The following is a 26772-nucleotide window of genomic DNA, read 5'->3' as shown; positions in this document are numbered from 1 at the left end:
GAAAACTGGAAAGCCGCCTACAAAAGAATGAAACTAGACTATTGTCTATCACCACACACCAAAATTAACTCAAAATGAATTAAGGACCTGAAAATAAGACCTGAAACAATAAAATACATAGAAGAAAACATAGGAATTAAACTCAAGGACCTTGGGCTTGAAGAAGATTTTGACCTCAAAGGCAAGGGAAGTAAGAGCAAAAATAAACAGGACTACATCAAACTGAAAAGCTTCTGCTCAGCAAAAGAAACTGTCAACAAGGTGAAGAGACAACCGTCCGAATGGGAAAATATATTTGCAAGCAATGCCTCCGATAATGGCCTAATATCTAAAATATACAAAGAACTCATACGACTCAATAACAACAAAAAAACAAATGATTCAATCAAAAAATGGGCAGAGGACCTGAACAGACACTTCTCCCTAGAGGACATACAAATGGCCAACAAATATATGAAAAGATGCTCATCATCGCTAGCCATTAGGGAAATGCAAATCAAAACCACAATGAGATACCATCTCACACCTGTTAGAATGGCTATAATCAACAGGACAAGTAATAACAAATGTTGGAAAGGATGTGGAAAAATAAGAGCCCTCATACACTGCTGGTGGGATTGCCACTATGGAAAGTGGTGTGGAGTTTCCTCAAAAAACTAAGAATTGATCTACCATATGATCCAGCAATCCCTCTACTGGATATTTACCCAAAGATTTGAAAACTCATATCCAAAAAGATATTTACACACCAATGTTCAAAGCAGCATTATTCACAGTGGCCAGGAAATGGAAGCAACCAAAGTGTCCTACGATAGAAGATTGGCTAAAGAAGCTGTGGTACATATATACAATGGAATATTACTCAGCCATGAGAGGAGACGAAATACTGCCATTTACAACAACATGGATGGACCTTGAAATAATCACACTAAGCTAAATAAGCCAGACAGAAAAAGTTGAAAATCACATATCACTTATGTGGGATATAAACCTAAAACCAACAAATGAACAGGACAAATAAACAGAGACTCATGGACATGGACAATGGACTAATGGTTACCAGAAGGGAGGGGAGAAGGGGAAAGGGGGAAAATAAAAAAATAAAATGTTAAACAAACAAATAAATAAAAATACTGTTATTTAAATGTCCTAACATATTAAAACTGTATTTGAAAAGTGTTTTATGGTATTTTATTAACTATTTCTCATGAGTTCTGTCAGATTTGCTTTAAATAGTCATATTTTACATATGAGGAAACTGATATACAAAAAGAATAGTTAACTATTTAGAGTCACACAACTTAATACCGGTCCTTGAATAACGTCATTTCATTCAATGTCATTTCGATATTTCCTTATAACGTTAATGAGAAAAAAAAAATTGGATCAGGGAGGCATTGTCTGTGTGGAGTTTATACATTCACCCCATGTCTGCACGGTTTTTCTTCAAGGACTCCGGTTTCCTCTCACATCCCAAAGATGTGAACTTGGGCTGAACTAGTGTGTTTACATTGTCTAAGTAAGTATGAGTGTGAGTGTGATGCACCCTGAGATGGAAGAGCCTCCTGTCCATGGTGGATGCCTGACTTGCCAGGCCTTAGATGCCAGGATAGGCTCTGACCACTTGCGACCCTGAACTGGAATAAGAGGGTTAGAAAATTATGATCTTACTTGTTTTTATTAATCTTTCTTAATATATGTATAGCTCACATTTATATCAATGTTTAGTATTGGAAGTGTTTTGGTTCTTTATTTAGAACTTTGGTTATATTTTTTGTGACCAGAAATACTCCATAAGAACTAAACTCTTACTTATATCAATTAGCGTATGGTAAAATTGTTTTCCTTTAAAGTTGCAGTTTCCAAGAACCTATTGACTAAGTTAAGTGAAGATTTACTATACTATAAAAGGAATGTGAGTATTAAGAGTTATTATTTGCATAGATCACTATTTTATTTATTTTCAAGTTTTGGTGAATTGTGTCCACATATGTAAAATGATATGATTTAGGAATTATTAGGAGTATTGGTTGACTTTTATATATTATCTTTTATCCATCTCTGAATCAAATTCATACTAAGAAAATTTGAAAAGTTTTAGCATAATTCTGTTCTATTTTGATATGGTGAAAAATCTATTTCAAAATCTGATCTCCAGGTAACCTATTCTTTTTTTAAAACTGTATTTATTTTTAATTGTGGTATAATATATATCTCTTTTAAATGACATTCATTACATTATACTCAAAAACTTGTCAAATAAGTACATTTGCAAGTATTTTATTATGGGCTTATCAACTTTGTAAAGTGAGGTATAACTGCTTGAAATTTTAAAAATAAATTTAGCTATCATTCCTAATATATTTGCTGAAATTAAAGATGTTCTTTTTCCTAAAAAAATAAACAGATGCAAAAAAGACTCAATTTATATATATGTTCATGGCAGCATTAATTATAACAAAAATCTGGAAATAAATTCTAAAAAAGAACACAAATTTTGGCACATTGAAATGATGAAATGTTAAATTATCATTAACAATATCCCTAAACAACATTTTAAAGCAGAAATACTAAATTATTATTCAATTATTATTGAAAAAAAGTTGAGATAAAAGAATATACTCCCAGTCTATAATCAGAAATATTTATGAGTATAGAAAAAATGCCAAATGACATAAGTATTTATCTATGCATGATGGCATTATAGTTGATTTTTACCTCCGTATATTTCCCAAATTCTCTACCAACAATATGTAATGCTTTTATAATTAGAAAAATAACTATGAAAAACTAAAAATGTGTTATTTCAGAATAGTAAGTATGACACTTAGCAAAGGAACAAAATGACACTAAACTTAGATATTAAAAGATAAATAATAGGCTATTTTAAAGTAATGTGAAAAACACATTACTAAAGGATTCTAGAATGCTTTCTTTTTGGCCAAGAAAAGCTAAACTAAAATTCTGCCATGCTATAACTGAAGACAAAAGAGTAATTTCAGGTCAATAAAATATTTTGATTTAAAGACTGAACCACCAAAATTCAAGAAATTTTCCTTTTAACAAAAATAGCTCCAACAATACTACCCATTTTTAAATGTACAGTACTGTGGCATTAAGTACATTTATGTTGTGCAAGGATCATCACTTTCTATCTCCCGACTTTTTTCACTTGCAAAACTGAAGCTCTTTGCCTATTACACAATAACTCCCCATTCTTTACCCCCAGACCTTGGCAACCATCATTCTATTTCCTGTCCCTCTGAATATGAATACTTGTAGTACCAGGTAACCTCTTATGATGTTTTGTGTTTTTAAAGAATGCTTAAAGAAAAATGCCTTAAATTGTTCATTTCTGATTAGTTTCTGCAGTAAGATTCTTTAAGGGTTCTGCCTTGAGGATCCACATTAGGTTAGTTCTAGGTTCTTTGAGTTTATAGAGTTGTGAAATGGCTAGTACCAGATGTGAGACGAGGGCCTCTAGGCTACAATGTGATTTATGATCGGCTCTCCTGCCTTGACAGTGCTCAGGATACTTCCGCAAACTATGGCAAGAAAGAGTTATTTGCAAGTACTGCGTTTCATGTCTCAAATTCTTTCACATCTTATATCTTTACACAGTTACAATCACCCATTTTTTTGTTTGTTTGTTTTCTTTGAAAGTTCTAAAGACCAAGATCCAGTAAGATTATTTCAGGGCGGCATAATTTATATATTATGGGGGAAATTTTATTTGTGATAAAATACTGCTGGCTATATTTTTACAGCATGTTTTGTCAAGAGTTCTAAACTATTTTGTAATACTTGAGAGCAAACACAGTGAACCCCAGCAAGGCCGAAAGCACTGGTTCCTAATTTTTTCAAGTACGAAGATGCCTGTCCAATATTAAAAAATGTCGTGGATCTCCCAAGTGATAATAAACATATTTTTTTACACATTGGTTTAGAAAACACATAATGACAAAAAGCAAGCGTTAATTTAATATTATTTTCAACAAATTTATGTTTTATTAATTGTAACACTATCTAATAAGCACTGTTTATTCTGTTTTCAGACAATACTTTATACATACATGGATTTGAGGACCCTTTACAATTTCTTCATGAACCTCCCGAGGTCTTGCTCACAAGTTGGAAATCACTGATGTAAGAATAAAAGAACCTTCTAGCCCCAGCTCTCTTTCTCACTAGCTCTAAGATCTTGAGAAAATTATTCCTTATGCTTCAGTTAACTCATCTTTTCAGTTATGAAAAGTGAAGAAAATGGCTCTATTACTTACTGCAGATTACAATTAGTATAAAAATAAGATAATATATAAAGTATTTAAAATCTAAATGTGATATGTAGAAAAAAACTTTTAAAAGTGTTATATAAATATAAATGAATTTCATATTATAGGAAACACCTGGAGACATCAGTAGAGAACTTTGAACATTAAAAATTGAAATAGAAAATTAACATAAATGACTAATGTATATAAATTATGAACCTCAAGAGAACAATTAATATTTTAATGTATTTATGAGGATGTTTATAAAAAAATTGTAGTAGCAAAAAATTAGAAACAACATAAATGTTCTTAACATGGAAAGATAATTATGAGAAATGAAATTTTAAAAAGTTTTCAAAACAGTATTTATAATATGACCCTGTTTTATTTATTTATTTATTTAGAATTTATTTCTTAATTATTGTTGACATAAACCCTATTTTATTTTTTAACATTCTGGAGTACAATATTCCAAAATGTTAAATGATTCTATCTAGGAAGTAGAATTATGAGAGATTTTCCTCTCATATTTCTTTCTCAGCTGTGCTTTTAAAAAAAATTCTATTAAGCGTATATTATATTTATATAGAGAAAAAAATAGTGAAAGTCTTCTCCCAAGCCAAAAAAAAAAAAAGCCTCAAGTACACCAGAAGGAAGAAAAAAGCAAAATTTGGTTATTGCCTAGTTGATGGTATCTATCTTTCCAAAATATGTGTAGATATATAAATATGTGTGTCTATATTTACATCTACATCTACATCTATATCTATATTTGAGGAGGTATTCAGAATGACAAGTAAGAAAAGGAAATCAAAGAAGAAAGAATCAGCAAAGTTCATTTAAGAGAGCCTTATCTGTTCTTGATGGTGGACCTGGGAGACCCAGTCCAGCACTGCCAGATGCCATGACCAATTACCTGTCTTGCTTCAATCTGTGCTCATACGGCAGCATTTTAATTTTAATTTAGTTTTTTTAAAAAAATAGATTTCCTTATAGAGGAAAATTATGTTGACAAGAGAACATGATATTGGCTTGTTCTAAAGCCATCTTTCTCACTGTAAATTAACAAATTGGAATTCTGGCTGCTATATTACTCTCTTGGGAGTTTGGTTAATATAAGTGCTTTGCTAAAGGACTGGATTGCTATAAGAATTTTTGAAAAACAAGTTAGGTTTCTGAATTTGGATAGCTGAAGACCAGATGATGGAATCTGGTAATTTCATCAAAGTGATTACAGACTACAAGATCTTATGATAGTCAATCACTGGACTTTCATAAGAAGCAATCCTATGATTCAATGTGTGACATTTAGCATGAAATAAATATAAGGCAGGTGTGTCTTGGAGATCTTCCCATAAAATATTTCCACAGTATAAACAATGGGGATGGCATTTTAGCTATGATCCAGCGTATCCGGATCTGGAGTTGTAGATGAATTGAGGACCAGAGAAAGTAAGTCAGTTATTCAAGATTGCAGTTGATATCAGCTTGAACTTAAAATTATAATTGGTGCCTCCTAGTCTAGCATATGAAACTGTTTTATACAGCCTTTATGAAATAATGTCACAGCTGTATAATAAGCATACCCATGACCGAATCTCCCTTCTCTGTTTTAATAAGCGTTTGAGTAACTAGTATGTTCAAAGCACTCTGCTAGGTTAAGATTTTCTTGAAATCTCCTCTGTATGTTTAAATGTTTAATATTAAAAGTAGGGCGGAGGAAAAAAAGGCTATTTACTAAGAATCTAATACTTGCAAGGCATTGTTCTAGACACACTACATCTTACTTCATTTATTATTTTGTAAAACCCCAAGATATATACCATATAAGTTCTCTAATGATATCCTAAATGGATACATTTCATTCCATCAGGTCATATCCAAGATTATCATTAAATAAAAGTCATCATTACTAAAAAACATTTACTTATCATATAATTTTATATAGCACTGAAGTGCGAGGATAGCAAAATAATCTTAGAATACTGGATTATAAATGGTCACTCAGAATGGAGACTGGAGACAAAGACAGCTCCCTTTTGTGATGAATCAACAGTTAATACTCCCAGTGTAAGAGCTTTTTCTCCTCTCTTGCTATACACTTAAGCATTCCCTTAAAAAAGAAGAGAAAAAGAAAGAAAAAGAAAAGAAAAGCTCATGAAAGAACACATATCGTATGTTCCATTTATATGAAGTGTGCATATAGGTATGACTGCTAATTGCGTGTGGGCTTTTTGAGAGGATGATGATGAAATGCTCTAAAATTGATTGTGTCAATGATTAAGAAACTCTGTAAATATACTAAAAACCATCGAATTGTACACTTTCAATAATTTAATTGTATAGTATGTGACTATATCTCAATAAAGCTGTAATTTTTTAAAAGTTCTGAATTTCTGCTGTCTAATTATGCAATCCCTTCAAATCAACCCTGTGAGACACCTTAATAGCAATGGACAGTTTCGCCATTAATGAGTTGTAACATGAAAAAAGCAATAGATAATATAAAAATGAATTCCAGTACAGAAGACAGGAACTTATTGAAACCAAGGAGGATGATAAATACTTTGACTGAGAATAACTCATGTGCATGATAAAATAAATTGCTGATCTAATTCTCTGTGAAGTAACATCACCAAGAAAATCTGGGCCCCCTTCAGGATTCTGTTGTCTGTCCTCAACTAGCTCAACCATTCTGTGTACTTCATCTATAAAAAAGCAAACTGTTGCCCACCAAATTCTGTTATTTCTATTTCCTTTTTGGCTCTGCAGTATCTCATCCATTTTTTTATATCATTTGCAGGTACTCTTTCCTCATTCCTAAGATTTTATAAATGTTCTAGGACAGCCTCCTCCTTGTACTCTAACACTTGAGAAAAACAGTGCCTATATACCCCAAAGAGCCTCAATTCCGCAAATTGAAAAGGCGTGATTCAGATGAATACCTTGGGTGAGGATGGATAGAAGAAAACTTTTATTGCTCACTTAATCATTAGATTCCTGGAGGCACCTCTTTATTAAGCAATATTAAATCTTTCAATATTCCCAGCATTCTCTCAAGAAATCTCTTGCTTTATCCCCCTCCCGCCTTCGGGGTGAGTCCTGAAGGAGGGCCTTACCTGGCACGAACTGCAGTGGAGCTCCACAGGCTCAGCAGGGCTCCGCTGGGGCTCCCAGCCCCTCACCTCACTTGTTGAGGGCAGGGAATGCTGCCGTGGTTTTCCCTTCCTGGGCTTGCCCATCCTGCTAATTTTAGGCTGCTTCCTCATGCGGCTGCCATGGGTATCAGAGCATGTGGTTCCCCTCGGAGGAGCTATTTTCTCCTCTGCACCTCACTTGTTTCCAACTTCTCTCTCTTCTTTCTCAACTCCTCCCTACCTCTGTGGTGTTGAGTTATTTCATAGTAATAAATAAAATACCTTTCAGAATTATGCTTATTCTAATCTGAATTTATTCCTTAATCCAAGGGACCAAGGAAAACTTTTTATATTAGATTTTAGTTGTACATTTCAGTAGCGATATTTCCAAATTATGACTATCTAACAAATATTTACTAGGTTTTTACTGTGAATAAGATGTTGCCTTAGGTCACAGGGATACAATGATGAGTAAAGCAGATGTGTATTTCACTGACATAATCTTGAGAACACAGTTATCGAACTTCCACTGTGTTTTGTGCTCTGTGTTAGACCTGGGACTATAAAAATCAATAAGTAGAACCCCTGTCATCAAAGAGCTTACAAGGTATTTCAATATACATAGATATTCAAAGAGGCAGGGCTTATAACTTCCTGTTGAGATTTGGTTTTGATAGTGAATGGATTTGCTTGTTCAGTTAATCAATAAAAATGGACCTGAGATTATTCTATGAACATAGCACTCTGCTAGACCTTGGATGGAATTAAAAAAAAGTATAACACAGGTTCCCCCGCCCCCAACCCCTTTAGCAAGATTATAATCTAAACAAGGAACAATTGTTCAATTGACGAATACTTAGTGAATCTTTTTTATATACATGTTCACGGTCTTCTCCACTGAGAGCTTCTTAATTATATTTTTTCCCTAGAGACATTGTTTTGACAGATTTTGTAAAATAAACATTTTATAACAATTTATTTCTCATATTTTATTATTCAAAGATAAAAATTTTGACCACTAAATCTTCTAATATGAAATGATTTGTATTTGTTTATTCTTGGGGATACAAGGGTAAAAAGAGCCGAGTTCCTGACCATGAGCTAGCAGTCTAGTGAAGGAGAAGTCAGGCAATTAATTGATTATGTTGTAATGCGGCAATTTCTCCAACAGACCGGGCCAGGGGGCATTGTGTGTGTGGCAGGGTGTCTCCCGACTGTCACAGACAGGGAAGGTCTTCATAAAGAAAGAACTGTCTGAGCTAGGTCTTGAAAAATGGTAATCTTGCTAAATTGAAGGAATAACAGAAAAAAACATAGAAAGGCATGAGAAAGTATATTTCATAGTTTATAAAATAAAGATAAGGTGTGATGCGGCAGGGATGATGTTGCTGAGGAGGCTAAGGACTTCATCATGTAGGATGTTGAATGCCTAGATGAAAAAGATTTTAAGGATATGTGATCAAATCCACATTTTAGAGAGGTCACTCCAGTGGCAGTGTGGTTGAACCAAAGAGCCAAGACTACAGGTAGTCCACAGGTTGTGGCAGAAGTCTAGGCTGGAACTGATGATAGTTAGAAATGAGGTAGTAGAGAGAGTGATGAAAGTTTAAGTAATTAGGCCAGAAAGGAAAGAAATTACATCTTCACAAGTTATTAGCATAATGAAACAAATTGCTTATGAATTTAAAAGATATAAAAATGCAAGTGCAATAGATAAGATGGATATGTTAAGCAGCAACTCAAGGTTCTCCTTTATATCTCCTTGAGCATTTTACTATTCTATGGAGCCAGAGGGATTGAAGAACCTTGAGAAGCTATTGGCAGTCAAAGCACAGATAACGACTATCTGTATAACAAGACATATCTGAATACTCAACTAACTAAGATTTTTGAGGTGGTGGAGGTGTTAATTAATCTTATCATGGTAATCATTTCACAATAAATACGTGTATCAAATCATCTCATCGCATACCTTAAACTTAAACAATGTTATAAATCAATTATATCTCAATAATATGGGGGCGGGGAGGAAGGACCATTGCAATAAAGAAAGTAAGGCACATATCAGATATATTGTGGGGTTGGTTCCAGACCACCATAATAAAGCAAATATCGCGATAAAGCAATTTGTACTCTTTTTTTTTTAATTAAAATTTTTGTTTTGAGATAACTGTTGGTTTACATGTGGTTGTGAGAAATAATACAGAGATACCTAGTTTCTCCCAATGGTAACATTGTACAAAACACTACTGTAACATCACATCCAGGATATTGACATTGATACAGTCAAGATAAAGAACATTTAGTGACCACAGGCTCCATCCCTCTTTCTGCCCTTTTATAGCCAGCCACACCTATATCCCTCCTCCTTGGCAATTACGATTCTGTCCTCTAGGTCTATAATTCTGCCATTTCAAGAAAATTACAGAAATGGGATTAGACAATATGAAACCTTTTGAGATTGGCTTTTTTCATTCAGCATAAACCCCTGGAAATTCATCTAGTCAATCTAGATTTTTAAAAAAAGTCACATGAAATTAACCTATCTTTCTGGTCATGCCATACCAAACCTGAACTGTGTGCAAGCAATAGAGGTACACTGTTTTGGGGGGATTTTTATACTATAGAATCTCAAACAGATTTTAGAACTGTTAAAGTGAGACTATCTCAGAGAGCCTGTGTATCAGCAAGAAAGGTTGAATATTGAATGGCCAATATAATATTTAGACTCTACATTTTCACTCTGATAAAACTCAGCAAAAGAGGAATAGTAGTTGTACGGTTTATCATCACTAGATACATTTCAGTTTGATTCGTTGTCTCAAATGTAAAATTTAAAGAAAAATAATTGATAATCCCATGATGGCTTTTTTTTTTCTTTGAGGAGCTATAGACTCATAAGCTTATTTAAAAATTTTTTCTTAGCTTATTGTTGTTAGGTTTTATATAGCATAAACTTTAAAATGAAGGTAAGATAATTACAGTTATCTCATTCAATTCTTACATCTCTGTGAAACTGATATTTTTTTTCCTATTCTCCAGATGAGGCTTATCAAGGTTAAGTAAATTGCTTAGGTCACCTAGTAAACAAATCAGAATAAGGGCTTAGAACCCGGGCTGGAATTAGGCTCTGACCAGTGTGAACTCCAAAATTACAATGGTGCAACAAAGGAATAGTCGTTATTGATTCTTAAAAAACTGTTTTGATTATACCAGTTATTAAACCTATTGTTTTTGGGCATACTATCAGAATAATTTTTTTAAAGAATTTTTAAAATCACCTGTTTTTAGCAAGTAAAATTTCATTAAATATGTACTTTCAGCATATCTCTAAGGACTACAGTTCATGTTACTAGCAAAAATATTCATGTTATACAGTGTTAACAGAGCGTTTCTTTCCTAAATGTTAGGTCATGATAATATAACGAGGGCTTCAAAAGGAAAATTTCCCATACGATGAATTCTAAATTCCATATTTTTCAACCGGCTCTTTTGCTTTAGAAATATAGGCACTCGTGGCATCTGCCTTTGATAATCTTTTTGGAGGTTCCGTGCTTCTCACTTAGCTTTGTCTTTTAAATCTAACATTCCTGGAAGCTCAATATGAATGTCTCCAATTGCAGATTCTTTGTAGAGCTCATAGAGTTCTTTCAGTTTTTCGTCATTGGCCTTGTTTTCGGCTTCCTCTTGTTTTCCTTTTCTGCAGCCCAATCAAAACTAGCCTGCAAGCGACAGGGTGGTGGCACCCCACCACTGCCGCACTCCTGCTGTTCAGTTCCAAGTTGCAAGTTTTTGCGATGGAGGGTCTTATTTTGGCTTGTTAAAAAAAAAAAAAAAAAAAGCAACACCTGTGGAGCGCAATAAAGTGAAGCATAATAAAATGAAGTATGCTGGTAATTATATTCTCTGATAATGCAGTACTTTAAAAAAAAAAAGAGATGATTTCCATACTAAGAACAATTCTAACATTCACTTTACCACAGGATTTCAATTTGATTGTCACCACTATCAAAGCCTGTGAATGGGGACAGTTTGGAAGCTATTCTCTGGAAGTTAACTTGCTAGGTAATTCTTCCTTTTAAAGACTGCACAAATGAAGTTCGTTGTTTGTTGGAAACGAACACCTCAAAACACTTCAATTCAGCTCTTAATATCCTTGTATTAACAAAGAGTATTTCTCCTTTTTTAAAAAAGTAAAACAGCAACTTAGACTGCATGGCATTTTTCTTGGGTAAACATTTTTGTCATTTTAATAAACTGTACTCAGGTCATGTGGAAGTGACAGCTATAATTTTTCTCCTAGGAATGTTCTTTCCAGTCACTTCTTCTCAACTGTTCCTTCAGGCTACTGAATCTTACACTGAGACTATAAAAATACATTTTCAAACTCCAATGACAATCTATTCACAAAAATGCTTGTATTTTATTTATTTCTGGATGTCAGCTATTTTGTGATCCTCTGTGCTGCTTTTATAAGATATTTAATGCTTAATTAGGAATCTGAAATGTGTTGTCAATTCCCCTTATAAAAAGTGATCATCAAATAAGATGCTCAGCAAGGCTATTTCCTTTATACATTACTTTGAAAGTTATTAATAAAGGTTTCGATAGATGAAGATAATCATGCTGTGCCTAATTTCTATTCAAGGAAGTACTACTGTTAATTTGACAAAGACCTGTAGACCTGTATGATTAATTTTACTCCTGATCCTACTATTTTAGGGCAGTGAGACATGCCACTCAAGTGTATATATATATGTGTATTTTGTATATATGTATGTGTCTGCATATATATGTGTTTGTGTGTATATATGTGTGTGTGTATATATATATATGTAATATATGTATATATATAATCTTGCCCTTTGACTTGATAAAAGTTATATTGCTGATTTAGGTTTGTATGGGACCTGGCACAAGGAAGAAAACAAAGTGAACTTTCCAGATTTTATATTTCTGACAGCTAAATTTATAACTTTCCAACCTCAGATATCTTTATAAGACCCTTTGAAATCAGTATCAACAAAATAGTTCAATTTGCTATCTAAAAGTTTGACTATTAAGCGCCAGTAGTTGAGATTCCTCCTCTTTATTGCTATTGTTTTCTTTGAAAGAAAAAGACATAGACTTAAAAAAGATTCATATAAGTATAGATCCCATACTTCATACTGTGTTACTTTAGTGATGCTTATTATTAGAACTCGCACAATCCTCGTCTTATGGTTGCTGTGGGATAAAATTAATTTTAAAGCGTAGTTTATCATACAGTTGAGTCTTTGTTTTTAAAAACAATTTTCATTCTCTATTGTTACAAAAAAGAAACGGCATTTTGAGCACTTTCTCTGTTCAGAAAGTATAGTAACTAGAGTAATCACATTTAATTTCAAAGGCATGACCATATCCCCACATACTGGTCAAGGGCCACATTACATGTGATTTTTCAAGCTTATGCCTTTTTGAATGCCAGTTGAATTCCTGTAATTAGGGGAAGAAAAACAAACACAAAGAAGTTATAGAGAGTTATAAAAAGAGAGCATTTAAAAAAATGTTTGATATTCACATGAACATTACTCTATTTCACACTGGGATACTATGTAGGAATAGAAACCAGGATATAAATTTGGACCAGGAAAGGAGGTTAGTATAATTGTGAGAATGAATGTTGAGAAGGATTCTATAATAAACATCCAGAATTATTATTCTTTATGCCATAGATTAGGTGGTATAAAATTGTTTTGCTTGCATCTATTAAAAAGAAGGGCCAAATTCTCTTCCATGCATTCTCATTTATGTGGCAGAATAGAGTTCCTTCTCCCATTTCACTCACTTCGTCTTTACTTCCATCACAACCACCTTAATCCTCACCACTATTATCTCTCATTTGGATTATTGCAAAAGCCTGCTAAATAATCTAACTTCCTTCATTTTGATCCTCCTCTAATTCAGCAATCTATTTAGTTCAGCAGCAAATGTAATCCTTTTCTTGCCCCTTCTCCTGGCTTAAAACCTTTGAGCAGTACTTAGAATAAAACTCTTTAAAATATCCTACTTGATCTGGACTCTGATGGCCTATAACCAAACATATCCAGTGCCCCTGCGCTTTATCTATTCTAATTTTCTTTCGGTTCCTGGAAAATGCCAAGTTCTTTCCTCCCTCAAGGGCTTTGCTTTGCTCCCTCCCCCTAGAATGTTTTCTCAATCCTCTCTTCACAGGGTTTTATCTTTCTCTCTGTTTTCAGTTTTAATAGCAATTCCTCCATTGAGGGCTTCACTATCCATGCTATTTCAAGGACTTTCTCTACTATTTTCCATCTCTACCCCTTGTTTGTATCCTTAGTATTTATTAAAATTTGAAATACTTTTATTTGGCTGCCTATTCGTTTTTTTTCTACCTCTACTACTAAAATTGCGAAGGCAGCACAGAGTAGCTACCCAGTAAATACTTGTTGAATCTTGTGAAAGATCTGCATTGTATACATTTCAAGCTGAAGCTGCAATGGTAGGTCAAAGGCCAAGGAGAAGAAATGACTATGTGAATGAAAAAAGCAGAACTCTCCAGTTGGAGGGACTTAATGAAGGATCTAAGGAAGTGTGGCCATGCGATTGCTTGATTAAATTAAGGCTCTAACTTTGGAAAGCAGAAGTGGGTAAAATCACTAGAGGAAGCTGTTCTAGTTGTCCAGTCAAGGTGAAATCTGTGATTTGGTGGCAATTTTGAACAGTACCATTCTGTCCTTTCAAAGTTAACAATAAAAAGATTAACCTTGCCACAGATTCCATTTCCCCATTGTTGGAACTTAGGTTATTTTAAATTTTTGCTACTAGAGATAACTTTACAATAAAATCTTTGTTCATACTTTAATTTTCCTACCTTTTTGTTTTTATCTCTTCTATGAGAATTGGGAGAGTGGCACATAGTAGGTACTAATAAACTTTTGTTAAATGCATCTTGTATTTCCTTAGGACAGGATCCAAGAAGTGATATAGTACAAGTGAGTAGTTTAATGCAATGTCTTACAATAAATACTGCTATTATTATTAACTACTGTTAAGTGAAATTTACTGCCTCTTGAAATGTTGTCAAATTTATTTATAAAAAGGTTGTGATAATTTAAAGTGCTGCTAGCACCATTAGTTAATTCAATAAATAATTTTTGAGCACATGCCGTCAGCCAGAAACTGTTCAAGATATTGGGGAATACATCATTGAGCAAAACGGACAACATCCTTGCCTTTATGGAGTTTTCATTCTAGTGGAAGCAACAAATACTTATATATTCATCTTTATAATATATATTTGTAGATTATATATAATTGATTATCTATTTTTTATTTATCTATGTGACATATGTAATATAATATGTATTATACATTTATGAATTATATAATAAAATGTATATGATGGTGGATATAAAATGTAATGGACATGAAAGAAAATATAACAGTATAGGATTATAGAGAGTGAAGGGGTGGTTTTATAGATAGGGTGGTCAGGTAATACTGGAGAGATGACATGAGTAGAGACTTGAATGAAGGAAGTGAGATGAGGTCCATGATCAGCAATATGGATAGATGGAAGGGAGTAAGGGTAAGAGTGGGACAGAATGAATAACTATTTTAGTGGTGTCTCAACAGTCTTAACATTATTATTTTAATGAAAATAATACAATAGGTAAAACAATTTCTTTGCTCTAAATTAAAATTACTTCTTTATTGGTGATATAGAATCCTTTCCCAAAAGTTCTTTTATTATTTGTAGCTCACAAGAGATGTTAGTAATAACAGCAGCTATCATTTATAAAACACTTGCAAGATACGAGGCACTGTACATGTTAGCTTATTAAATCCTCACAACAACCTAGTGAAATATGAATTATTAACATCCCCCATTTAGAGAAATTGTAACTGAGAAATAATTTTCTGTAAAACAGACCGCTAGTAAATGTCTGTAGGTGTGTTTGGGAGGATAGGACAGAAGTTTGAGGTGGCCTGTAGGCTCAGGCTCTGAATTCAGACAAATGAGCACCAGAGGCCATACTTCTCATCAATCTCATGCTGCTTTTATGTAAGAAATTTATATTATCTTAATAACCTTCTGATCCTATAGTTGTCTCACCTTAAAGATAATCATAGACTACTTTTTAAGATCTTGCACAGTTTCATAGATTAAAAGGTACATCTAGAAATGTCCATTCCACTTTCTACAAGCAAGACCTATCATCTTTAAAAATATTCCAGAGAGAAATATATCCATGTGGCAGAGATGGCTGTCCAGCAGTTCAGGCTCTGTCTTCCATGGTATAAAGTAGTACCTGTGAACTCAAGGATTATGTCTATGTATGTAGAGGTAGAAGGGATTGGAGTGAATGCCGAAGATTGTCAGCAACCACCAGAGAAGCTAGGAGGGAAGTATGGAAAGCTCTGAGAACTCAAATGAAAATCACTCCTGCCGCTACCTTGATTTCGAATTTTTGGCCTCCATAACTGCAAACAATAGATTTCTGTTGTTTTAAGCTATCCATTTTGTGATATTGTTACGGCAGCCCTAGGAAACTGATACACATACATATTCGCGATCAGACATTTACTAATCTGGACTATACCTTACGAGATTCAGAAATATGACCTACTGAGGAATTCTTCATGCTCAAGTCGCAGGTTCTGGCAAAGTCTAACAAATTATCAAGAGTGCCTTGTTTCAAGTTTTCCTCTTTTTTTAGACATTGTGTTAAGAAGATTGACCTAGGAAATCCGGACTTCGTTCTTACAAAGCAGAGACTCTAGTCTAGCCATATGCATTAATTTTTCTCTGCATGAAGGAGATTCTGCGATATAAGTTTATCTTCTAAAAAGACTGCAGAAAGTAGTGGCAGCCATAGCTGTATCAGGACCTTAACTGGAGGTGCTTACCTTTAATGACAGTAGCTTCAGACACTACTATGAATATGCTTGGCACCCTCAGATTAGCTTCAGTTCGGACTAGGGGATAAAATAAAAGGTTACCACTTTTATAATCATATGTGTGATGTTCCATCTGCTACTTCACATTCTCTTTGGAAAAAGGTAGTATAGACTGGAACCTAGAAGCAGAAAGACAATCAGAACAACCAAAAGTGATTTTCTTCGCTACAAGACTCTTATACACGCTATAGCGTTGTTAAAAGAAAAATGCCCACACCTCCGTGGGTCTTCGCAAACTCCAACTTCGGTGGTTGGCATTTACTTCTCAAAGCAACGTAAATCGGCACACCACGCAGGCGCCCGGGTCGGCGTGCCCTGGGAGGATTCCGGCGCAGTCGCGCGGGCGGGGAAGTGGGTGGGCTCGCGCGTGCTCCCCAGTTCACTTCCGGCCGGCCCCTCCCCCTCCCTCGCCTAGCCACCTCCCCCTCTCCCTTCTCCTCCCCAGTCTCTCCCCCAACTCTCCCCACCCTTCGTGCTCTCCGCCCCGCTCGCCTCCTGTCCTTCCCCTCCCGCTCCATCCGGGTCGCTGACGGCTGTCTCCGGACTGGACAGCGGTGGCGGCTGCTTTCCTCTGAGGAACCCGGTAAAGTTTAATAGGAGCCGGGGAGTGGAGCAGCGAGCAGAGTCACCGACGCCGGAGGAGCCCTGGTGTTCGCCGCCACTGGTTAAAAGAGGAGGTTCCAGGCTGGAGACCTGCCTCGGCTGCCGCGCTGCCTAGCTTTCTGGAGAGCCTCCGCCCTCCGTCGCCCTGAGCTTCCCCTGCTTTGAGGGGCCGAGTGAGTCGTTGCCCCGGTGGGTTCGGGGGCATGTGACGGCACTAGGGAGGGGGCAGGCCGGGCTGGGCGGATACAGGCCAGCCTGGCGCAGGGTGCTTTCTCAGCGCTTCCTCGCGGTGGGGGGCGGGGGACGAGGGCAGCGTCGGGGCTCCCTGGCCGGGGGGCTAGAATGTCGCACCTCCCTGGGGAAGGGCCCCCTCGGACTGAGGGCAGCGGAGCTGCCGAGCCTCGTCCGCTGGTTTCTGCGGCTTCTGCGAGCGGGCGGGCGGCCGGCGAGGTTGGGTGTGTGCAGACGATTTCTCTCCCCCGGTCCCCGGCGCTGGTCTGAGTGCATGTTCAGGGAATGATGGGATTAACAACTGCCTCTCATCCCCCTACCTGTTGCTGGCCTGAGGACGCCTTTCCTGTACCCCTTCTGACTTTTAAAAGAAAAGGATAGTTAAACCTTCTGTGCTGAAATCAAGGGGTATTTTTCTGGCTTCTCTTCAAACAAACAAACAAAAACGGGGAGACAGTGAAGAACTCTCGGGAACTGTCGAGTTCTGATGTCCCAAAAGAATGAAAGCAAACTTCTGTGAATGGATAGAGTCATGGAATGGGACAGCTTTGCTAGCCCGAATGTAGTAAAGTTGGGTTTTGAAACTTCTCAAGTTTTGTGTAAGGGATGTGGGTCACTTAAAACAAGAATAAGATTGACTTCTTATAATTGTTATTTAGTAACGCAATGTGTTTAAAGATCTGTGTAGGTTTAGATGAGGTGGACTCTTATCTATGTTTTTACGAACGAAGAAATACCCAGTGTACTGGAAAGTTCTATACATTTCGCCACTAAACTACCAATGTCCCAGCCCCCATTTCTATTCTTGAAAAATCAGCAATGCCGGGGTTATTTTGCAGTTGTTTTCCATCTTCAAATAATTGTTTCGGAGGCATAGATAGATATAGATTGCCCAGGAAGGGATATTTTTCAGTTGCTGTTACTACTCATAATTGAAAATACTGAATTTTGGAGAGAATCTTGATATTTAAACTGCATTTTTTTCTATTATAGTTATGTACATTGATTTAGTTTTAAAGTTAAATTTGTAGTGAGTTCGGAGTGTATTTTAATTTGTAAAGTATGATCTTTGGAGGCGATTGTTAAGATCAAGGCTTGACGAGAGAACCATAATTTTCTCTAGGGCCTATTGACAAGAATAATTGGAAGAGTCATTTAAATTGTGGGAGATTTAAAGTTTCTATTGTTGGTTTTGTTTCTATTACAGATAAGAACTTCAGTTTTCTGTTGATGTGGAGGTAGGTTTTAGAAGGTTTAATTCTGTGCCTTGAGGGAGATTTCAGAATTTTACATTTCTGTAGTTGGCTAAGCTTTTCACTGTGTAAATACTTGATTTTTGGGACAGTGAATAAATGTCTTATTCTTCTATTGATATTATTTAAAACAAATTAATCTCATCAGTGTACTTAATATTTCCACTAGATTGTCACAAGACAAAAAGTAAAAACTAAATACCTTTTTTGCAAAGAAACATGGAGAGTGATGTATTTTTTCTAGACGTTTCTATATATGATATATTTTTTAAAATACAACTGATTGGTTTTTGAAACTGAATGATACTTATGTAGCATAAAATAGATTTAATGTTTACTGTATACTGATTATTGTAGCCTAGCACTTGAAAAAGCAGTGATACATCATGTTTTCTTTGAAGTCCTATTAACTTTTTTTTCCTCTCCTCAGACCTAGAGATACCTCCAACTTTCCAGTGTTTCAGAAGGGAGTTTTTTATTGAAACTGGAAGACCAAAAGAATTACAAACATGCTGTGCTGGGGAAATGCATCTTTTGGACAGCTAGGTTTGGGTGGAATTGATGAAGAAATTGTACTAGAGCCCAGAAAAAGTGACTTTTTTATAAATAAAAAGGTCCGAGATGTTGGATGTGGACTCAGACACACTGTATTTGTTCTGGATGACGGAACAGTGTACACATGTGGATGTAATGATCTAGGACAACTAGGTCATGAAAAATCCAGAAAGAAACCAGGTAAGTTGAAAATTCTTTTGTTTGGTATTTCTAATAATTATATCATTTAAGTTTGAAATATCAAATAATTTCTCTAATCCTAAACCCATATTTTTATCAAGCTTTAAAAGCAAATCAGGAGTTAAGTATATCCTTGACATTTGCATGCTTCTAAGTACTTTAATTATTTTGTGGTTTCCTTGTTTAACTACTATTATAAATTCTTATTGTATAAAGCTTTGGTTTCAGAACATAATTATGGTGGTGTAAAACAATAGAGAAAACCAGTCTGCAGAATATAGAAAGTTGATACAGAGCATATAAGTATAGAGTATACACTATGTAGGTCTTCTTTAATAGAAGTTCTGTTCAGCCACATTGGGCCGATTTTAAATGCATAATTTAATGTGTTGTTTTCTATATATCGGAAAGAAAAAAAATTAAGATGAAAGCTTTTTACTTTTCTAAAATGTATCCTAATTCTTCTATTTTTCTCCCTGTTGTATTATTTTAAATATATAATTTTATTTGGCTTAGTTTGAAATATCATTTATTCCCCTAATCATCAAGTTTCAAGTAGCAGCACTAGCTATTAAGTTTTGTGACTATGAGATGTCCTGATTTTGTAGTAGCCATATAAGCTAAGTTTAAAATAATTTGTAGGGTAATGAAAATTTTGAGGAATTTGGTCGGTCACATTTTTATGTTCTGTTTTCCTGGTTATACATATTTTAATCTCAAATATTACCACACTTAAAAATATCATTGTTATGTGACTTTTTCTTTAATTATGATAACTAAAAATTAACCCTTAAGGTGATAAATTCAGATAAGACTGCAACTGTACTGATTTAGGTTCTTCTTTTAACTTTAACATGTGGCACTTAAGTATTTTCTGTGGCAGTTATTTTTCTTCACAACTTCATTATTTAAGAGATTTCTAGTGTTAGTCTACTTTTGAGAAATAAATGTAGATATAAAATATTAAGATATTAAGGCATTTTATTCATCTCTCATACCATCTCACCACCATACCAAAATTCACTCTTCTATCTTGTAAGTACGATATAATTTTCATCCTTTCTTGCTGTTTGGGTCTTAATCTCTTTTATTCTGCCTTAATTTGTAATTTAATTCTTTTGGATGAATGGTAGTGATGCTTAATAAAGTAGATTTAATTATTGCATAACCCAGGGTAAATGGCAGATTTCTTAAACTCCACTATGAATATTTTGTGAAATCTTATCAGATTTTCATAATCTTGGGCATTGCAGTTATATTGATAGATATGAATGGTAATTTATTGTTTTGTATTTATCACTACTAGAGGCAGATGAATCCTTTACCTTTTTTCTTAGCTTGGAATGCTGCCTCAGGTTGAGATTTTAATGGTTCTGGGGCAGTTAATATCCTTATATTTTACATGCCCTACAGAAATAAATGAACATATTTTTGTATTGCTTTAACTTCTGGGAAGCTAAAGTACAAAACCAGCACATAGAAATTGCCAATATAGAGATACTGATATTTACTAAGGTTTAAAAATTTTAAATGTCATTAAACAAATACCTGTTCTGTTTAGACACTGTTCAGGGTAGACGCTGCACTAAAAGTATGATTATAGTGCCTGAACAGCTTTTAACTCTATAGGTGAGATTCTGAGAAACTTAACTAGCCAGAGGTTTCTTTGTGGTCATGTTGACATTGTGATGATTGCATTGTGACATGTATATCACTCTGTTGGTTCATCCTGGAAGTATTATTTGGTAATATAAAATTGGGAGGGTGGATTTACCTTATTTATGTTACCTCAAGGTCAAGGTATATCATAGTCTATGGAGTAGAAAAATAAAAGGCATGAACTTTGTTTTTGAAAAATTTAGAGCCTGGATTGGGAGTTAAGGCATAGATACATGAAATACTGGGGAGATTTGAGACTTGACATGATGTGATATGCACTTTGAGACTAGGAAGTATAAATGAGGGGAAATGTCATTGTGGGATAGAATTAAAAGATTTCTGGTAGAAAATGAAGTCATAAGTTTAATCACATAAATAGCCAGAAAATAAATCTGGAGCTGGAATAGCTTAGTTATTTTAGGAGGGGATCCTGAACCTGAGAAATGGTTTTTATTACTAGAAGTCCAGGTTCAATTTATATTGAACTATATCTATGTTACAGAGAGAGGAGAAAGTAAAAGTTCAAAGAGAGGTAGTTGCTCTGATAGGAACTTCTCTCTTAACCTCAGTTTTGATTTAAGGCACTTTAGTGGAAAATTTTAATGTTTTTAACAAATTATTTCCCTTGGGAATAATTCCTTAATGATTTAAATGTACCCCTTTTCTGATCCTTTTTAAAATTTGCGAGTTTGAAGACTGAATTAGAAGATAAGTTCTTATTTAATCGGTTTTAAAGTTTCCTGGTAATGGAGTGAGTCTGGTTGAATTTCTAGCACTATGTAATAAACATAGTAATTCACTTCATTAGAGCTTTAAACGTGTGTAGAGGAATCTAAGAATGTTTTCTTATAAAAGATTGCCTTTATAACCATAGTAAATACTTTATAATAAAGAGATAGGTAGCCTCATTCATTTAAGAGTAAGCTATTCCTGAGAGTCATGATAACTCACTGGAGGACTTGGCCTTATAGTATAGTTAAATAGATTTGACCTGTGATCTATTGGGAGAGGTTTTCATCCTGGACATTTTAGAAACCATGTAGCAAGGTTTTACTGATTTTCTTTATTATGCCAAGAGTGCATATTATGTTGGTATTCAACTCCTTTCTTTGTATATGTATACTCCTTGCTATCACTTTGTATATGTATACTCCTTGCTATCAGCTCTTTCTCAATTACTTCTAGAGAAGTGACCATCTATTTCACTTTCATGTATGTATTTTCCCTTCATAAGAATTTTTAACCTTTTTTTTTTTTTTAGCTAGTGGCTCTCAGTTTAATTCATAGCTAGATTTATATTAAATCTTTAATATGCTAGGTCCGTGCACCTAAATGAATTGTTCTATTTTTATACCTTCAAATTCACTTCTAAAGATTTTAAAATAACATAGGAACTGAACTTTTCTTAACAAGATCATTTACCCACTGTATTTCCATTCAGAGGTATAATTTGGTGACTGGTCCTAAATATGTTATGCACATCTATTTCCAATTGTTTCATGTGAGAAACAGTACTATTTTTATCAAATTTATAAATAATGTGATAAAGTTCTGTTAAATATGACAGTTTTGATACCTTTTTGTGGTTTGCAAAGTTCTTTCAAATATATTATCTCATTTAATCCTCACAACAGTCTTGTGTGGTAACTAGGGTGGGTTTTATGGTCCTACAGATGAGGAAACTCAGGTTAAAAGAGAGTAAGAAACTAACCACTAGGCTAGCAGATCAGAGACTACTCTAATCCTATGGTTTTACCTTTATCCCACAAAATTTTCCCTAGTTTAGAAAGTAGAATATTTATTCACCTAGGAGGAAACTAGATTCCATTGGTATTTTAATGTAATTCTGAGTGTTAAAAGAAAACTCTCTTAAAATAATTATTTTATAACTAAGGATATACAATGAAGATACCACGTTTTATTATCCCCCCTGACCCCCCCCCGCCACCTTCCCGTGCATAAATTTAAAGAGAAGCCATTTTAGGAAACATATAAGAAAGTTGAGAGTTCTGTTTTAAAGATGTAATTTTGTACCAACACAAACTAAAAATTCAAATAATATATTTCATTCTTTAACCAAAGACTAACTCGATTAGCAAAGCTAGCAATAATTAAAGTTTGGAATAATAGGATAAAACTTATTATAGCTTATGCTCAATTTTTCTATGGAAGATACAAAGATTATGAGCATTGATTCTGTTTCCTATATCCCAAAATGGTAATTTTTACTGATGGGTCATTCCAGTAAGGAATTTTAGTCACATAGCAATAATTACTTGCTTGCCTTTCTTGCTTCATTTTCTGACCTGCTCTCTCTGTTCATAAAACACAAATCTGTAAATGAACTCGTTAAAATATAGTCAAAATTTAATAAGTAATATAGGAAAATGTATAATATGAAAAATAAAATTCACTTAAGAACAGATTAAAAATACCAAATTATCCCACATATTTCTTACTGAAGCAAAGCATATAATACCAAAGAAGCTCATTATGTTTTATAACTCCTAATTTTAATGATGCCTTCTAAGGAAGAGAAAGAAGTAGATGATTTAAAGACTTGAAAAAAATAATTACTTGAGTCAGAAATGGAGGCTTGCTTTGGACACTTTACTTTGAGAAATGTTAGTGCCCAAGAATCACAGTGTCAAGGGTAGGAACAAAAAAATCATAATGCAAACAGATGACTACTGTTAGAGAGATGTATAATAATACTTTACTTTGTGTAGGACCCCACATCTGAGGAATTTCAAGAGCATTACACAATAACTCATGGTTCCTTTCAAAATGCTTGTGACACAATTTGCAAGAATTATCCTCATCTTAGGGGATAAATTTACGGAGAAATGGCAGCACAAGTTGGTAAGTAACTTGTCAAAACAGCAGGTGACTGGTGAACAGCTATAAATTGAATCTGAAAATTTAAGTCTACCAGTCTCCTACCTTATTCACTCAATTATGCTTATGTTTAGAATTATTTACAGTAATATCTTCTATTTGAGGCAGATCAAATACTAATGCACAGATTGTGTCTTTGCCATTCTGTTTGATGGCTTATTGAAATCATTATTTTGCCAAGATCTTGCATTGTGATACCACTTTGGTACTTCATTATAAACTTGTGTGGTATGAAGAATATTTAAACACTTGAACAAAAACCTGTTATGGTGACACCCAGTCTTTTCTCTTTCCTGTGTTATAAACCGTATTCTATATCCCTTTGTTGTCTGATGCTATGCTGTGCTACTATCCAAGGTTGAGTAGTTATTGTTGTATCAAGTCTGCCATGTATTTCTCTGTAGGATGCATTATTTGGTGAATGCTTTCTCAAACCTTTAACCCACAGGGAAGACAATAATAGCAATAAATGACTAATCTGAGCAGTTAAACAAATAGAAGCTTCTTAAAAGGATTTGGAAGCAATGATTTTTCTTTGTGTTTGGTATGTTAGTGTTTTTATCTAATTGGAAGTGAGCCATGTACTGTCCTTGAAAGAACTGGAGTATGGCAGATTTTAGTTTCACAGTTTGGGCATCTATTAAGGATTCTTGTCGCAGATGACAGCCTAGGTGGTCTTGTTTCCATCGTTTCCTTAGTAAGTATTCTTTGGGTTCTGTGTCCCCAGTATGCTATATGAATGTCATACTGTTAAAACTCATTTCTTACAAACCCTATGTATTTTTAAATTGCTTTGAATAAATTAAGTCTCACTTCATAGATATTTAGTTTTCCTCTGCTATAAAGCATATCAGGTACTTGAGATATCAAAACCTAATAGAGGAAATGTATTCAGACATCGTTACAAGATTTCTTTGGACTAGGATTGTGTTAGTAAGAAAAGTAGGAAACGTTAATGAAGAAACTTATCAGAGAATCCATGGTTTATTTCCTTTCAGCTTCTATGGATTTTTCCCCCATGCTGATGGAATTAAAAAGGCAATAATTATTTTTATATCCTAATGAATCATGATAGTTACTTTACATGCAAGAGGAGCCTGTGCCATGTACAATAGTATTGTTGGAGTTATTTTTGTTAAAAGGAAAATTTCTTGAATTTTGGTGGTTCAGTCTTTAAATCAAAATATTTTATTGACCTGAAATTACTCTTTTGTCTTCAGTTATAGCATGGCAGAATTTTAGTTTAGCTTTTCTTGGCCATAAAGAAAGCATTCTAGAATCCTTTAGTAATGTGTTTTTCACATTACTTTAAAATAGCCTATTATTTATCTTTTAATATCTAAGTTTAGTGTCATTTTGTTCCTTTGCTAAGTGTCATACTTACTTTTCTGAAATAACACATTTTTAGTTTTTCATAGTTATTTTTCTAATTATAAAAGCATTACATATTGTTGGTAGAGAATTTGGGAAATATACGGAGGTAAAAATCAACTGTAATGCCATCATGCATAGATAAATACTTATGTCATTTGGCATTTTTTCTATACTCATAAATATTTCTCATTATAGACTGGGAGTATATTCTTTTATCTCAACTTTTTTCAATAATAATTGAATAATAATTTAGTATTTCTGCTTTAAAATGTTGTTTAGGGATATTGTTAATGATAATTTAACATTTCATCATTTCAATGTGCCAAAATTTGTGTTCTTTTTTTTTAGAATTTATTTCCAGATTTTTGTTATAATTAATGCTGTCATGAACATATATATAAATTGAGTCTTTTTTGCATCTGTTTATTTTTTTAGGAAAAAGAACATCTTTAATTTCAGCAAATATATTAGGAATGATAGCTAAATTTATTTTTAAAATTTCAAGCAGTTATACCTCACTTTACAAAGTTGATAAGCCCATAATAAAATACTTGCAAATGTACTTATTTGACAAGTTTTTGAGTATAATGTAATGAATATCATTTAAAAGATACAGTAGAGAAGATAAAACATGTGCACACGTGAACAAATGCATGTTGAATGTACTAAGATGAATAGAGTGCAGTGTAGAGGTGAAAATTGTAGCCATTTAGGATGGAGTGGATTGTAGGTGGGTTTCTATAGGGAAGAGAGCTTATGAACTGGAAGGATATATAGTATTTCATAGAGGAAAGAATGATGAAGAGTGCTTTATAGGTAAAGAAGCTCAAATGGTTATAGCCAAATTTGAGATCTGTCAAGTCCATTTAACTGAAATGTCTGAGAATAGTGAGGAAGAAGATTGTAAAAGTAAAATTGAGGTCAGATTATAGAATTAATCATATTAGGGAGCTAGGATTTAATTGATAGTTTGTAATAGAAGTTATGAGTTTTTGTAAAAGGGGAGAGAATTTGGAGATAAAGAAATTCGTTAAGCTATAATGGTAGTCCTTTAAAACAAAGAAAAGAAGTAAGTAGATTAAGGAGAGATCAGAGAGGCAGAAAGAATGGACAGGCTTTGGTAACCATATGAGAGGTCAGGGTAAGGGAAGGTGCCAGGTATGATCCTAGGTTAATCAGTAATTTTTAGAACTAGAGAGTCTGGGAAAAGGAGGAATGTTAACTACTTTGTTTTAGGAGAGAGAAAAGATTTGGTTAGGTGAATTTTGTTTTAAACTTGATAATAATATTTAGTGATCAGTAAGGAATTCAGTACTGTAAGTGGGGAGAAAGATCTGGGCTAAAGGCATGAAATGTTTTATTTCCAGCTTTGTTTCATTTTCAGTTTAAAGTAGGTTAATATTCTAGCTGTAAATTTCTTCTTAGGTCCAACCTGTCAAGTAATTAATAAGCATTAACAATACCTAATTTTGTGCTTTTGGGAGATTGTTTAAAGTATGCACACAATATAACACTTTTTGTAAATTTAAAGTAACCCAAATGATTGCTCACTCTACTTCATCTGTTACCTAAATTTGAATTTTTATGTGCAGATAAAATTAAAGCATTGGTTTTTCAGGTACCATCTGGTAGCCTACTTATTTGAATTTT

General features: G+C 34.1%; 1 protein-coding gene and 1 long non-coding RNA gene across 13 annotated transcripts in view; one reads left to right on the top strand and one right to left on the bottom strand.

The window, feature by feature from the left end:
• Positions 1-15100: 15100 nt before the first annotated feature.
• LOC111729138 lies at positions 15101-16715 on the bottom strand. The gene is made up of 2 exons (XR_002776110.1): positions 16587-16715; positions 15101-16488 (listed from the first exon to the last, which is right to left on the bottom strand). It is a non-coding gene; the product is annotated as an uncharacterized LOC111729138 (long non-coding RNA).
• Positions 16716-16807: 92 nt separating this feature from the next.
• Positions 16808-26772, top strand: part of HERC4 (HECT and RLD domain containing E3 ubiquitin protein ligase 4) — a 122188-nt gene continuing 112223 nt past the window's right edge. For 3 of the 12 annotated variants that reach the window (XM_023520122.1, XM_023520121.1, XM_023520114.1), the window contains exons 1-3: positions 16808-17145; positions 18411-18441; positions 18887-19191. In XM_023520122.1, the coding sequence (XP_023375890.1) occupies positions 18966-19191 (226 nt within the window). In that variant the 5' untranslated portion in view covers positions 16808-17145; positions 18411-18441; positions 18887-18965. Of the gene's footprint in view, positions 17162-18410; positions 18442-18886; positions 19192-23579; positions 23713-26772 lie in introns of those variants that run through there. The other 9 variants (XM_011374479.2, XM_023520118.1, XM_023520120.1 and 6 more) reach the window with 8 other exon arrangements.

The sequence above is a fragment of the Pteropus vampyrus genome, unplaced genomic scaffold (genome assembly GCF_000151845.1).
Source record: "Pteropus vampyrus isolate Shadow unplaced genomic scaffold, Pvam_2.0 Scaffold249, whole genome shotgun sequence".
Lineage (NCBI taxonomy): Eukaryota > Metazoa > Chordata > Mammalia > Chiroptera > Pteropodidae > Pteropus > Pteropus vampyrus.
This window is presented reverse-complemented; position numbering and strand designations above follow the sequence as displayed.